The sequence below is a fragment of the Papio anubis genome, chromosome 2, assembly GCF_008728515.1.
Source record: "Papio anubis isolate 15944 chromosome 2, Panubis1.0, whole genome shotgun sequence".
Taxonomy (NCBI): domain Eukaryota; kingdom Metazoa; phylum Chordata; class Mammalia; order Primates; family Cercopithecidae; genus Papio; species Papio anubis.
The window spans coordinates 102,475,709-102,492,251 of NC_044977.1; the positions used below are offsets into that span (position 1 = coordinate 102,475,709).

The 16,543-nt window shown below is 36.5% G+C and overlaps 1 protein-coding gene across 2 annotated transcripts in view; it reads right to left on the reverse strand.

Annotated features, from left to right (window-relative positions):
* OXSR1 (oxidative stress responsive kinase 1) overlaps positions 1-16,543 on the reverse strand; it is an 89,820-nt gene that overhangs the window by 7,115 nt on the left and 66,162 nt on the right. For both annotated transcript variants that reach the window (XM_021934562.2, XM_021934563.2), the window contains 4 exons: positions 11,529-11,651; positions 5,683-5,718; positions 2,284-2,430; positions 772-836 (listed from right to left, as the gene is read on the reverse strand). In XM_021934562.2, the coding sequence (XP_021790254.2) occupies positions 772-836; positions 2,284-2,430; positions 5,683-5,718; positions 11,529-11,651 (371 nt within the window). The remainder of the gene's footprint in view (positions 1-771; positions 837-2,283; positions 2,431-5,682; positions 5,719-11,528; positions 11,652-16,543) is intronic.

A 16,543-nucleotide genomic window follows, 5' to 3' on the forward strand; every position in this document is an offset into this window, starting at 1 on the left:
CTGAGTTGCCTCAAGTGATACTTTAATACTAATTTTTTTTCAAAGGCATTTATGATAGAAAGAGACCTAACTAGAGCAATACAACAGCCATAGTTATTCTGACAAGAAAGCTCTGGAATTTGAATCCAGCAGTGGTAGCGGTGGGGGAGGCGGGGGCAGGGGGCAGGGAATTAAAATGAACAGATTGCTACCTACGGTACTTCCTGCTAAACAATCTGTCAGGACCTCTCTATATGTTCCCACCAAGAACCACCAATTTAGGGTACTGGCTGCAAAACAGAAACAGACTACAAAAACATTTAGAAGTTTCCTTTTAATCTTCTAAAAACAAGGCCTTTATTTGACCTATCACAATCAAAAAGTCCTCCCCTCTTGGGTTAGTTGATCTCAGAGTCCATGGTGCTTACCTGGTCACAATTATAAGACTGATCTTCAGATAAGCCAGTTAGTGCTGCTCCCCTAAAAACTGTTCCTCAATTACAGGCTACACTTCCTAACCCAAACTAGCTACACTGCAAATACACAAACTCATCATCAATTAGCATAGAAACAACTAAGAGAACATGTGCATCAGTTAGTCACAACACCGTTGACATCCAGGTCCTCACACTGTTGCTATTATTTCTGAGGAAAATAATACACCGTGAAGCAAACAGAGCTTCATGCTGGAGAACATACAATCCTATCCAGTTACTCTCAGGCACAGACTATTACAGCATATGCAGAGTATTCAGAAAACAAAACAAAACAAAACAAAAAATGTCTACTTACCTTAATCTTAGTACTAGACTAATTGGGATCTTGGTTTCTTGTGAACCTGATCCTGAAGACAAAGCCTAAAAAGCATTGAAAGGTATACAGTCATTGCCTGAAACATTAAGTGGGGAGGTGACTAATGGTCATTGGCAGAGGAATCATGTACTTGGCAGCAATTTTCTTCATCTCCAGCTAAGGTTGTACTAATCCCCAGGGAATTCCCTGCTGGAGGAGGACATGCACTCCAAGGCAGCAACAAAAGCTGAATGTCAGTTTAAGTCCAACACAATGAGAAAGACAATTCTCAAGCCCAGATGAAATTTCACATATAGCCACATTTACATTTTATATTTCTGAGACCCCTGTTCCCCTCTACAAGACTGAAAAACACGAAGCTACGTTTCTCATTTTTAAAAAATCTGCCAGTGCACCATATGGCAATACAAAAGGTAGAGCCTGAAGCAGCAGCCCTTCAGGAATCCATCCAACCCATACATAGGTTCCATCTTTTTACGGCTAAACTAATCCTCTCTGAAAATTGTACAGCTATCGCTTGCTTATGGGAGGACATGCATTCAATTTAAGTTGTTTATAAAATGAATCTAATTTTTCCATCAGTTTTCCTAAGACAACTGTATCTTTTCCCATATGCAGGACAGAGATGGAAAGCTTGAGGGATGAAAAAGTTAAACAAAGTAAGTGCCATGACTAATTGGAAATGCTCAAAACAGTGATCTCCAAAGGCAGAACACAAGATGATCTACTGGGGTGCAAAAGAAAAAAAAAATCAGACTGTTAATTTCTGTTTCTTTTCATCTAAAACTTTAGACAAGAAAATGGCATTATAATATTTAATAAATGAATGGATGCTGAAAGTCTTACTTTAACCATGTACCATAGGGGCCACATGTTGTATGCAGTGTCTGAGGTTTATTGAAGGGAGGGTAGGAGTTACACAGCATGTAGTAGCCCACTGCAGGGCCTTCATTCACTTGGCTGCTCTTAATGAAGTATGATTTGATAAAGTTTGTGTGCACCTGGATAAATGAGTTTACAGATTATAACACCCAGACTTAACAAACCAACCCTCACAAAATTGACAAATAACTTAAAAAGACTAATAGAGAAAAACCATAGATAACAGAGTATTAATAAAAAGTATAAGCCTGAGTGAACAACAAAAATAGTACAGCCATCAATTCTCCTAGTCTCTGTTGAACTTCATGAACTGCATTCTGAAGTTAAATGTAATAATTATCTAATACAAAGCTGACAAGAAATTAGCCCAAAATTTTTGATGTTTGAAATATTTCCATCATTAACTTATTCTGTTGCGTAAAAACCTGCATGTGATCCTTGTAAAATTCTCTTACCTGTACATGCTTAAAAATGTGAAGACAGAATTTCTAACTTGTTTCAAAATCTACCAAGACATTAACCTGATTACATTACGTTGTGTTCCATATTAGTATCTGCTCTTTTCATCTACCCAAAGGAATGACCATGAAAGCATATCCCCGGCTTCACCTGTGCTGTTTTTGCTGGCTCTGCGGTGGGTGGGAGAGAGACTTGAGTTGGCTGTGTAGGCATCTGCCCAGCTGGCTGAGGTAGATGAGCAGAGATCTGTTCTGGAACTTGGAGCAAAGTACCCACAGGATCAGTTGTTGGAAAAAGCTATAACAAAAACACACATACAGTGCTTCTTAAGTTGTGTGGAAAGGGAGGCAGGTCTGCTGACAGCAAGTGCAGCCTTTCAGGGTGATATTTTCAAAGTAGTTTCTGGGTAGTGTACAGGTTTTGTGTCTACTCCGAATACATCTATTCCAAATGGAAGTCAAATATTTTTAGGCTTTTAAACTTTTAACAACTCTGTGAGGTATAATTTATATTCCTCTACATTTATCCACTGTAACTATACAATTTAGCGATTTTTGTACAATACATAGAATTGTGCAACCATCACCACAATCATTTTAGAACACTTCCATCACCTCCAAAAAGTCCTCTCGTGTCTACAGTTAGTTACTGCTTCCACACCCGGCTATAGGCAACAAATGATCTAATTTCTATAAATTTGCTCTTCTGGGTACTTCATAAAATGGAATCAGATAATATATAGTCTTTTTTATCTGTCGTCTTTCACTTTGCATTATATGTATTTTTAACAAAATCTATTCCATTCCTTTGCCCAGCAAAACAGCATCTCCAAAATACAGATTTAAATATGTAATACAAAATTATAGAAGCTATATTTTTCCATGCATGGGGACTTTGTATTTCTTACAAAGACAATCAACCAATAATTCCTTAACATATCTGAAATGCATTTTAAAAGTGAATGTGATGCTTTAAAACTAAAAAAATATATTTTATATATGTTATTCTATATGTCTGAAATAGTTCATAAATTTTAATTATGTAGTTTGGGGGGAAATGACTGACTCTGAGTATAAAAACAAGTTAAACATATTCAAAATTATGCAGTTAGTTGGGGGAAAAACGATGCAATAGCCAAAATGTAAAGTTGAAAGAGAAAAAAATTCCAAGAGTAGTAATAGAGGTCGAATAGGTGATATTATATAAGCAAAATCAAGGAGACAAGGAATAAAATTTTGTGTTCATTTAACTTCATACATAAGAAGTCGTAAGTTACTCATTGGTTCTAGATTTTTATAGAAAAGTAGGCCTTTAAGAGTACTTTTGAAAATGTTAATTATTAATGCTATTTCAAAAGACCATTTAGCTTCCAAATTGTATGTACTTACATTTATCTGTAGTAAAGATGGAAAGGATATATTTTTAAAAGTAATGAGAGAATGCACAGGAATTGGAACCCTTGTTGATGAGCACGTAAAATGGTGCAGCCTCTATGGAAAACAGTATGATGGTCCTTCAAAAAATTACAAATAGAAGTACCATATACCCAGCAATTCCACTTCTAGGTATACACCCCAAAGAATTGAAAGCAGGGTCTCAAAGAGACAGTTGTACACCTATGTTGACAATGGCATAATGGACCACAGCTAAAAGGCAGAAGCAAACCAAGTGTCCACTAACAGATGAATAAAATGTGGTATGTGTACACACACACACACACACACACACACACAAATGGAATATTATCGACCCTTAAAAAGTAAAGACATTCTGACATATGCTACAACACTGATGAACTTCAGAACATTATGCTAAGTGAAATAGACTGGTCACAAAATGACAAATACTGTATAATTCCACTTATATGAGGTACCTAGAGTAGGCAAATTCATAGACAGAAAATAGAATGGTGGTTGCCAGCGACTGGGGAGAATGCAGTTACTGTTTAACAGCCACAGAGTTTTAGTTTGGGAAGATAAAATAGTTCTGAAGATGGATAGTGGTGATGGTTGTACTACAGTGTGAATATATTTAATACCACTGGACTATATACTTGAAAATGATTAGGATGGTAAATTTTACGTTATGTGAATTTTATCACAAATGTAAAAACAAAGTAATGAGCATGAGAATATGAGTATGCAAGAGTTCATGTGGAGATACTTAGGCAAAGGAACAAGAAGACTAAAAATAAAAACTAGATAATCTGTAAAACAGCCTCTCATTCAATTTCTGAGAAATCAAGTATTAGTCAACATAGGTTAAGTTAGAAGTAACAAATAATCCTGAAGTGTCAGTGGATTAAAACAACAAAAGTTGTTTCTTGGACACACTTTAAGTCTATCTCTCGCCAGCAGGGGCTAACAAGCTCGGTATCATCCTCACTCAGGAATACAGGTCATAGTAGCAGGAGTAAGGAGACAAATGGAATCATGAGTGGTTCTTACTTCTGCTAATATGTCACTGGCCAGAGTAACTGACATGGCCATATGTAATTTCAAGGGACAGGAAAACGCAATTCCCTTACCAAGAAGAGGAGCCACACATATAAGTGAACAACAGTTCTAATATAAGTTGACAGATATCGGCCTGTTAATATGTGAAAGAAGTAATTTGTTTTTACTCTTAATACAGTTCTATGTAAACAAATGTACATAATCACATACAGAAATGTACTTTATATACAAAATAAATGAAAAAAAAGGTTACTTTTTAGCAAAGAGGAAAAACTAGAATTGGTTTAAGAGCAAGAGATGTGTTTAAACCAAATACTGAGCTCAGAATGAAGATGCTGCCAGAAGTAAGACTGTATGACAGAATAGATCATAGAAATGATTGTTTTCCTCCGGTAATGAGAACAGGGAAACCAGCCCAATAAGAATCTGCTTAACAGGATTTCCTATCATATTGACGCAGTAACCACAGAAAATAGAATTTATTTCACAAGAGAAGCGGCTGAAAGAAAAAAATTCAAAAAGGACAGGTGGCATATGACAAATTCACAAACAAATTAATGCAAAAAAACACTACTTTTTAGCAGGGCACAGTGGCACATGCCTGTAATTCCAGCACTTTGGGAGTCCAAGGCAGGGAGATTGCCTGAGCCCAGGAGCTTGAGACCAGCCTGGGCAACATGGTGAGACCCCATCTCTACAAAAAACAGGCATGGTGGTGTGTGCCTGTGGTTCCAGCTATCCAGGAGGCTGAGGTGGGAGGATCACTTGAGCCCCAGTAGGCCAAGGCTGAAAGTAAGCCGTGATCGCACCACTGCACTCTAGCATGGGTGACAGAGTGAGACCCTGTCTCAAAAAAATAAATAAATAACTTTTCATTTCAAGTAGCCCAAGTCAAAAATAAAAATAAAAAATTCACAAAATCAAGAAAGCAAGGAAGAACATTTTGAGCCCTTAGGCCAACTTTTAAAATTTGATTGGTATAAAGTTGCATTCCCATTTAAGCACACATATGCACAAAAAAAAGTGCTTAAAATTGAAACCAAAACAAAAGCACATATACTTTAACAAGGATTCAATAATCACAATTACTTACCTCAGAATTTGATATTGATTCTTTCACTCGGGGAGACTAAAAGAAATACAAAAAGGATGGTTGTTAACTCACAACTCAGGTTACTTGTAGTCAGTCCCAAACTGCAAGTGATGTTAAATGCAAGTCAACTCCATTTAATTCTGATCCATATATTAACTCACCAGCAAGTCTACTGAAAGTTTTCTGGAAAAAATAACTGTCATGATAGTATTGTATTTTTTGCCCAGGTAGCCTGTAACAAATACATCAATGTACTTATCAATTTTAAAATTCTGTATTTTAAAATTGTAAGCTTTATAAGCATACATAATGGGACTGTCACATTCTCCAAAGTAAAATCTTTCTACTAATGGTGAACATATTATGTATATAAGATCCCAGACCAAACCTAAACTTTTAAGCTAATTATCTAATACATTCTCAAAGCAGAGTAATTCTGTTTACAGGCTTTAATGGAGAAAACTCTTGAGCCAAAATTGATCTGAAAGCTGCATGTCAACAGTCTACTATCCTTACTCTTGGTGTCGGATATTCAGGAATCTGGTATGTAAAGAAACATGGGTGGTCCAAAAATAAAGCACGGACCACTAGCAAAAATAAAGGCAGTGGAAATAAAACGATACTTGAGGTGAGGTCTCAAATATCTGATGTAAACCACATTTATTAGGAAATGACCAATTATAATCCGCCATATGAAAATTTAAGCTGTGTATTTGGTAAAATAATAAAAGTCAGCAGTAATTCTGGATACAGGCACTGTGGTTTACCAAAAAACTTACCTCTAAACAAATAACAATTTATGGTAAATTCTGCCAACAATGGACTTAGTCAGAATATGTCAAAGATCAACTCATGGTTTTTTTTACACTTTTATCACCATTTCATTAAGGAGTAATCAAAATTCAGGTAATAGCTAATGTAGCATACCAAGTAAGTGGCCAACCCAAAAGGTTTTTTTTTTAAAAAAAAAAAAAAACAACTTTGTAAATACTGAATTCATCCAGACTACAAGAAAAAAAAACTTGTGTAAATAATTTCAAACTTAACAAAAAAGGTGCTAGAATAACAATACAAGAACATAAGTATACCCTTTACCCCAATTCATTTATTATTAACCTTTTTTCCCCTTATCTGCTTTATCATTTGGGTGCTCACTTTCTCTTTCTTTCTAAATATATTTTTCCTATACCATTTGAGAATAAGTTGCATATATCATGGCTGTTTACCACTTAATACAGAGTGTACATTTCCTAAGAATGAGATGTTTTCTTATATAACTTCACACTATAGTTCTCATTAAATTTAACATGATATAATACTTTAATCTAATTTATAGTGTAAATGTCAGTTGACACTAATGTACTTTGTAGCCTTTTGTTTTTCCTCCAGTATGGGATACAGTCTAGGATCATGTATTGCAGGTAGTTTTCACGTTTCTTAGATTTTTAAAATCTGGAACATCAACATTTTTGGAAAATACAGTCCCTCCACTCCCACCACCTACTTTATTTTAATATACGTCCTTCACTTGGGGTTTATCTGATGTTTCCTTATTATTATATTTACACGAATTCCCACTTGGAATTCTACATACTGATGTGTCCTTCTTACTGTATTACATGTTCATCTGCCCCTCGTTGGTGATGTTAATTTTAATCACCTGGTCAAGGAATTTTCCTACTTCTCCAGTATAAAAAAACCCTATTTTTTCCCCTTGTGGTGAATAGGTAATATGTGGGGACACACTTTAAGACCTTGAAAATATCCTGCTTATCAAAACTTCCCCCTATATTTAGCTTCATTGATGATTCCTACCTAGTCCTATCCTTACAACAATGATTGTAAAATGATGATTTTCCATCTCCAACACTCATCCATATTTACTGGTCAGCACTTGGTAGTCTACTGTAATGAAGAACCATTCCTTTTCCCCCATTTGTTTATCTATTTGCTATTGGTATAGACTCAAAGATACCTATTTTCTAAATTATTTATAATTAATTATTGCACTTTATTTTGGTGGTTAAATTGTCCCAGATTTCACCAGTAGGAGTAACTTCGAGCTGGCGCTTGTGTCCTTATGCTTTTTTTTTTTTTTGGAGTATCTTTTCGTTCTGGCAAAAGAAGATAATATTCAAGATTCCTCTTACATTTTCCCTGCCCAAGCCCTAGAATCAACCATTCTCAAAGGAGCCCTGGTTTCCTTTAGTGGGGAATGGTATTAGAGACCATTATCTGGATACAAGGCATGTCATTATTGGGGTTTCTTTGCTTCTGGGTCGTTTAGTAGACAAAGCTGAGAAATATATGCAAGTATAGACATACGTATATACATACACGTGCACACATACATTCACACACACACATACTTTACAAAGCTTGAATTCACATCAATGTCTCCAATTCAAACCCATTCCCACCGGATGCTTTCTTACCTTGCCCTGCTCCGTACCTGCGTATATCTTCTTCTATAGTGAGAATCCTGGTTCCCAAGAACATTGAGACATTTACTTATTTCCTCAATCCTACATCTACAAGAGTTTCTGAACTGCTCTGCATATGCAACTATGAAAAATAATCCCAATAAAAGGAGATCAAGGTTTATCTTAAGTTTTCTCTTTCCCCCATCAACTCCACCTGAGAACACATGGTCAAATACTATATTCACAGGTTACTTGGATTCTTTCTTTTTATATTCCCCTTCAGTACAGTTACATATTCACTTAAAATATAACTACAGACTTCCACTTCAGGCCATGATGAATAAACAGGGACCAGATTTATCTTTCTGTCTGAAACAACCCCACCTCTGCAAAAAAGACAAAATATATGAAACAAAAATTTTCAAGACATTGGGCATTTGTCAAAGAAAAACAGTGATCCCTGAAAGACAGGGGAAAAAAGTGGTGGGCCTTGTCCCTATATACTGCCTTGAAAGCTTCCAAGCTGTGGCATAGGGAGATGGAACCTAGATGAAATCCAAGGAACTGCCTGACTTGAGGAAACAGAGCTAACAGTCTGGGAGACCAAGGCAGATTAAGTTGATAAAACAGTACAAGGAAGGAGAAAGCTAGAGGGAGAGTGAACCCTACAAAGTTGCAGAGGGTCACTTTCGAATGTTTGACAGAATACTTATCAACGAATGCATGTGAGCAAATGCCTGAGAATAGGGGGGAAAACGTCAAAAATGATGAGAGAGAAGAGTGCACAGCACTCACACAGAGCCAGGAACAGTGCCTATTTCCACCAGTCCAACTGGAAAAACTAATAACTCACAGGGGATTGGGTAGTGTTCTCAAAAAGGTCTTATCTCAGTAGTGGGGAATAAACGGCTGTAGGCTGAACACTACTCCAGACCCAACTAACAAATCATAAAAGCAAGATCTAAAAGCATTAAACTATTTCCAACTAACTTTAATGTATCCCAGAACAAAGCTCAAGAAGACTTACAGAAATACAAAATTGTCAGCAAAGCAATAAGGTGAAAATTACAATGTTTGGCATCTAATCAGATTACTAGATATGAAGAGGCAGGAAAACACTCCTCAAGCCATAATGAAGAGAATAATTAACCACACAAAACCAATTCAGAATTGACATGGATATTAGAATTAGAAGAGAAGGATGTTAAAATAGTTATCATAACTGTATTACATATCTCCAAAAAGTTAAGTAGAGACATAGAAGATGGGAAAAAAAATTAAACTTCTAGACTACTACAATGCCTGAGATGAAACAGGAACTGGATGGGATTAGCAGAAGATTAGATATTGCAGAAGATGAATAAATTTTAAAGCTAGCATAAAAACTACACAAAATAGACAGAAAAAAAGAATTAAAAAAAATTAAGAGAAACAGTGGCCTGTGAGACAACTTCGAGCTGCCTAATATATATGTTACTGGGGGACAGAAAAAAAAGTTTGAAAATATAATGGCTGAAAAATTTCCAAACTTGATAAAAACCTATAAACCCAAAGATCCAAGCTCAACAAAACCCAAGCACAAGAAACATGAAGAAAAATATACCTAGGCATATCACAATCAAATTTTCCAAAACCATTTGTAAAGACGAAATCTTAAAAGCAGCTAGGGAAAAAAGACATGTTACTTATAAAGGAACAAGAATAAGAATGTCACAAAATTTCTCAGTGGAAAGATGCAAGCAAGAAGATGGTGAAGAAATATCTTTAAAATGCTGACAGAAAAAAAACCTGTCAACGTGGAATTCTATACCCTGAAAACATACCTTCTCAAAACAAAGACATTTTCAGACATAAAATCTTAAAGAAATCACCACCAAAAGACTTACAACACAAAAAATATTAAGGAAAGTTTTTCAGGCATAAGGAAAATAATATAAATATGGAAATCTGGATCTACATAAGAGCATTATGAATATTAGAAGAATTTTGTCAAAGCCTTTTTCAGAATCTATGAAAATAAAAATATGATTTTTCTCCTTAGATCTATCAATATTATGAGATTTCCTAATACTGAACCATCATTGCACCCTACCCCGTTTGGTCATGGTATATTCTTTTCTTAACATAGTTCAATTTAGTTTTAAAAGATTCATGTTCTTAAAAAGAATTCATGGTCTCAAAAATGCTATAAAGATAACATGAAAAATACTGGACAGAAAACTACTTATTCTGTGGCCAAAGTAGGTAAGTTTCTGTGTTGTTTAGATACCAATGTATTAGGGTTATAAGAAAGCTACTATAACTATTTCAGAACTACCAAATTTATCTATAGATAGCTAGATAGTAATAATTAGATACTGAAAAGCTATAATGTATATCTCCAAATATTTGTTAGTCAGAAGAAAAACAGCATCATCATCCCTTTCACAGGAAGCTAGAGAACTACAAAATTCATGCAGCTTTAGCTTCCTCTGGTAGCTTTAATATAACAATACATGACAGTATCAATTCAGAGAGGAGTCATGTGAAAAAGGAAGGATGCCATAGTCTCACATTTATAAAGAAACATTAAACTCACAATTGTATGTAAACAATATTTGCATTTATCTTCTAAACAGTGTTTCCAAGCTTAGAGCTTAATAGATTCGTGCCAACTGTCATTGGAAAGGCCTTTATAAACTTAGCTCTGCAAAAGGACTAGACTCAAAGACCTCATTAGATAAACAAGGTCAACAAATATTCAGGGTTGATCAACAGAGAGTTGTAAGTGCTTTCTGATCCTAAAAGCAGATCCTAAAAGCAGGAAGCGATATACCAGTATACTCAGTATTCATCCCACAAAAACAGTCCTAAGCAGTCAAAGGTATAATACCCTCAAACATTTATATTTCCTTATAAGCACTTCCAGTCTTAGGAATGAGTCCTGACAACCTGAGGCAGTGCTTTCAGGTAAGAGTGATGAAACGAACCAAAAGGAAGACTCTTGTCTTCACTGTTTTTAGGAAACACACATACGTGTGCACGACAGATATCTAGGATGCACCAACTGAATAAGAGAGACACCATTCCTCCTTAGAAGGATAACAGACTTCAGGGGAAAAGTTTCCATTACTGGGCCTTCAAGTTCACTAACCTTTTCTTCTGCAATGTCTAATTGGCCATTAATCCTATCCAGTGTATTTTGCATCTCAGACATTGGTAGCTTTCATCTCTAGATTTGGGTCACTTTTATATACTCTAAATATTATCATATTCAAACAGATGTCTAAGTCCAACTTTCCATGCAGAATTAACTGGGCTCCTATTAATAATAAGCTGTTCAAGGTAATTCTGTCACAATTGTATTCTTTACATTTTAGCTGGTTAAGCTGAACAAGAACCACACAAAGTTCTAGCTAAAGTACACAGTTTAATAAAATTTACCCTGAGTTGTGAAATTGCTGCTTTCCCTTCCTCACTTTCTTCATCAAATTCATCATCACTCCACTCCCAGCCTCCATCCTCTGTCTTATGGAGGCGGCCACTGGAACCTGGTACTCTCCGAACCTGCTCATTAGAAAGAGAAGTGGGTTATGGTGGTGTTTCATGCTTACTAAGTATGAAACTCCATATTTCTCTCTTCTTCTATCACTTCAATCCATTAAGTAGATAATCATTTTCCCCATAAATGTTCCCATACAAATTCATATCCTCCAACCATCACCTGCTCTACTACCTGTCTTTAGTGACAACCACTGTACTTCTATACTCTTGAGCCCAAACATCAAAATCCTTCCTATGTAAAATCACAGGTAAAATCCGATTTTAAATGTCCTGAGACATTTAAGGAAAAAAAAAAAAAAAAGGTTTTGGGTGCTCAAAATGAATAAACCCAAGATTTAAAATCTGTTACTTTTTCTTTTTAATTTGTTAAGTCAAAACTATACTTGCCTATGATTTCAAGAGTACTAGAGCTGTGCATGTTGTATTAAGAAAAACAGCAACCTCCTAACCTTCAGCTTCATCTCCACTGGCAACCCTTTCAACTCATTTTAGCTTATCCTTCTGGACATTCATCTCTCGAATACGTGTTCCTATCATTACTTACTGACTTTTTGGTTTCAAGAGTTAACTGTGGGACTTCCCACAATAGAAGATGAAAATTTAACTCTGTTATGAACTCTCTATTCTTTTCTCAAGATACACTATAATTTTGGTTAGGTCAATATTCAGTGTTTACATAACATGATTATATGTATCATATTCAGACCTGAGCCTACTGTGTATTACCACTTCTATTTCCCCTGTAGTTAGTATTTACTCTCTCTCAGCTGTTTATATCTCCTTTTACCATATTCAAATGGGTATTCTGTCAGTATCATCTTCTTGAAGAAGACTCTCACCAGAACCTCCTGATCTGTTCCATCCTAGACTGGTTTCACAGCACGTCTCCTACTTCAGATCAAATTCTACCATCAGCCAGAGGATTGTGCGTCCTGGATCACATGACTTCTGTTTTTAGTTTAAGCACCATCTCCACTATTAGCATGTATATTAAAGTCATGCATTTCTGAACTTATCTTGATTCCATCTTCACACTTCATTCATTGTTTGGTTAAAAAAGAAAAGGCTGCATCAGTAATTATTTTCTTTCATACCTTTGAAGAAAACTGCCTCATTGTATTTGGCTTCCAGAAGTGCTACTGAGGTCATCAGGACTCCTGATCCTGTCTGTGACATTTCCCCCTCCCTGGAAGACTACAGATTCTTCTTTTTGCCTTCAGTATTCTGACTTATCATGGTAATGTGTGTTAGCATTAGTCTATTTTTATTAATTGTGTTGAGTACTTAAGACTCTTTCAATCTGGAAATTCATGACCATCCAGTTTTGGACATTTTTCTTGAATTATTTTGTCAATGATTTACTTTCTTCTGTTTTTCTCAGTTCTCCTTTTCTGGAATTCTCTTTACTCAAATGCTGAACCTTCTCAAATGGTCCTCTAATATTCTCAGCTTTTTTGTTTTCTGTATCTGGGCCTTTTGAACTCTTTTCTGGGAAATTTCCTCAACCTTTGTATTGAATTTTTCATTTCTTCTATGTTTTCAATTTCCAAAAGCTTTTTGTTGGTACTGGTCCTGGTTCTCTGAAAGCTCCCTTATAATTCATACACCATACAACTGAACCACTCAACGTATACAGTTCAATGATTTTTAGTATATTCAAAGTTGTGCAACCATCACTACCATCAAATTTAGAACATTTTTATCACTCCCCACAAGACATGCCACACTCTTTAGCAGTAACTGCCCATTTCTCTCCAAAACCCCCAGTCCTAAGTTACCACTAATCTACTGTTTCTTTATATTTGCCTGTTTTCAACATTTCACATAAACTGAATCATACAACATATGATCTTTTGTGATGGACTTTTTTAACTAGTATAATGTTTGAAAGGGTCATCCACGCTGTAGCATGTATCAGTACTTCATTCCTTTTTATTGTGAAATAATATTCTACTGTATGAATATACCACATTTAATAAATTTAATAATCAGCTGATGAACATGTGGATTGTTTACACTTTTTGGTTTTTATGAATAATGCTGCTATGAGCAGTGTACACATTTTTGTGTGGACTTACGTTTTCAATTCTCTGGCGTGTGCCTAGGAGTAGAATAGCTGGGTCACATGGTGACTCTGTTTAGGCTTCTGAGGAACTGCCAGACTGCTTTCCAAAGTGGCTGCACCATTTCACATTCCCATCACCAGTGCAGAAGTGTTCCAATCTCTCCACATCTTTACCAACAGTTGTTACTGTCTTTTTGATTATAGCCATCCTAGTGGGTGTGAAGTGGTATCTCTTTGTTATTTTGATTTGCATTTCTCTGATGGCTAATAACACTGAGTATCTTTTCATGTGTTTATTGGCCATTTATATATCTTCAAGGTTTCTATTCAGATCCTTTGCTCATTTTTAAAAATGTGTTGTCTTTTTATTTTTGAGTTGCAAAAGTTCTTTATATATTCTAGATACAAGTCCCTTATCACATATATGATTTGTAAATATTTATTCCCATTCTGTAGGTTGTCTTTTCACTTTCTTGCCAGTGTCTATTGAAGCACAAAAGTCTTAACTTTTAATAAAACCAATTTACCTACTTTTTCCTTTTATTGCTTGTATTTTTGGTGTCATATCTAAGGAAGCTTTGCCTAGCTCAAATTCCCAAAGATTTATAGCTATATTTTCTTGCAACAGTATTATAACTTTAGCTCTTATATTTAGGTCGACAATCCATTTTGAGTTAATTTTTTGTAGGATGAGAGTAAAAGACCCAACTTCATTCTTCTGCATGTGAATATTCAGTTGTACCAAGGCCATTTGAAGATGATTCTTTAGTCTTCACTGAATTGTCATGACACAAATGTTTCTTTAATAGTATCATGTTCACTTTTTGTGCACGTAAACTTTTTTTTTTTTTTCTTTTGAGACAAGGTCTTGCTCTGTCACCCAGGCTGGAGTGCAGTGGCACGACCATGACTCCCTGCAGCCTCTACCTTCTAGGTTCAAGCGATCCTCCTGCCTCAGCCTCCTGAGCAGCTGGAACCACAGGCACATGCCACCACGCCAAGCTATTTTTTTTTTTTTTTTTTTGGTAGAGTCTGGTCTTGCCTTGTTACCCAGGATGGTCTAGAACTCCTGGGCTCAAGCGATCCTCCTAACTTGTCCTCCTAATGTGTTGGGATTTACAGGCGTGGACTACCACTCCTGGCAAATATAAACTCTTATCTCTAAAGACAGTCATGATTTTACTTAAATTATCTTCCTATATAGTCTGTTTCCTGTAAGTTTCTTTTTTTCCTTCTATTTATTTTGTCCTCTATTTTTCTCATTAAGAGGTTTTCCTCAGGTATCCTGTAATCCTAGATCTATGCTCATATTTAAGAACAAAGAACTAAAGCACTGATTGGAAGCACTGAACTTTTAAGTGGGTGGAGTTTGCTTCACTGCAGAGTGATGTGGGTGAGCATTTCCCACCTCCCATGTCAGTACTTTTGATTTTCCTCTTAGGCTAGTCAGATTGATCAAATAAGGATTTTTCAATGTCTTGCCTAGGGGGTAATAAGCCTTAATGTTTATGTTCCGGGAGTTGAATGAAGTGATATAGATTCTTAATATTCAGTGTGTAAACAATTACTTAAATGCCCTTTTCAGTAAGTTATTCCCGTCTTTAACTGTGCCTGGTGTCCTTCAGTTCAGAGACCATTTCTTTTACCCTTCTGCAGAATAAACCTCCACACATCTCCTGGAGTGCTGCATGGAGTAGGGGACGGAAATCAGAGTCTAACTCTATCTTAAGACTTTCAACCAATCTTCCTGTTTTTAGCCCTACTTTCACTCTCATTTCTGGAGGTACCCGGCACTGTTAATTCCCTTCCCTTCTGGGGTTCTGTTGTATATGGTAGCTTCCAAGCTTTTCTTAATACTGGCTTAGCAATTATAGTTCTCTGATTTGCCAAGTCTCTTACCACTAATTTATGGGCATCACAGTTTTGAAAATTTGGTTGCAGCTTTCACTTCTCCCATTTTTTGTACACTAGAGGTTTATGCCTTTCCTTTTTATTCTTTTTTCTTTTCTTTTTGAGACAGAGTCTCACTCTGTCACCCAGGCTGGAATGCAGTGGCATGATCTTGGCTCACTACAACCTCTGCCCTGCAGGCTCAAACAATCCTCCCACCTCAGCCTCCTGAGTAGCTGGGACCACAGGCACGCACCACCATGCCTGGCTAATTTTAATTTTTGTATTTTTAGTAGAGATAGGGTCTGCCATGTTGCCCAGGCTGGTCTTGAACTCCTGAGCTCAAGCAATTCATCCGCCTCAGCCTCCCAAAGTGCTGGGATTACAGGCATGAGCCACTGTGCCTGATCTCTTTTTATTCTCTTAACAGTTCTTTTAGTAAATATTTTTTGGCAGGAGGTATTCACCCAGGCTGGAGTGCAGTGGTATGATCACAGTTCATTACGGCTTCAACCTCCCAGGCTCAAGCGATCCTCCCACCTCAACATCCTGAATAGCCGGGACCAGAGGTGTATGCCACCACACCTCATTAATTTTTTAATTCTTTTTGTAGACATGAGGTCTCACTATGTTGCTCAGGCTGGCCTTCAACTCCTGGGTTCAAGCTATCCTCCCACCTCAGCCTCCCAGAGGTGCTGGGAATACAAGCATGAGTCATCATATCCCCGGTATGAGGCTTACTCTTTTTTTTTTTTTTTTTTTTTTGAGACAGAGTCTTGCTCTGTCGCCCAGGCTGGAGTAGAGTGGCACAATCTCAGCTCACTGCAACCTCCCTCTTCTGCGTTCAAACGATTCTTATGCCTCAGCCTCCCAAGTAACTGGAATTACAGACATGTACTACCATGCCCAGCTAAGTTTTGTATTTTTAGTAGAGACGAGG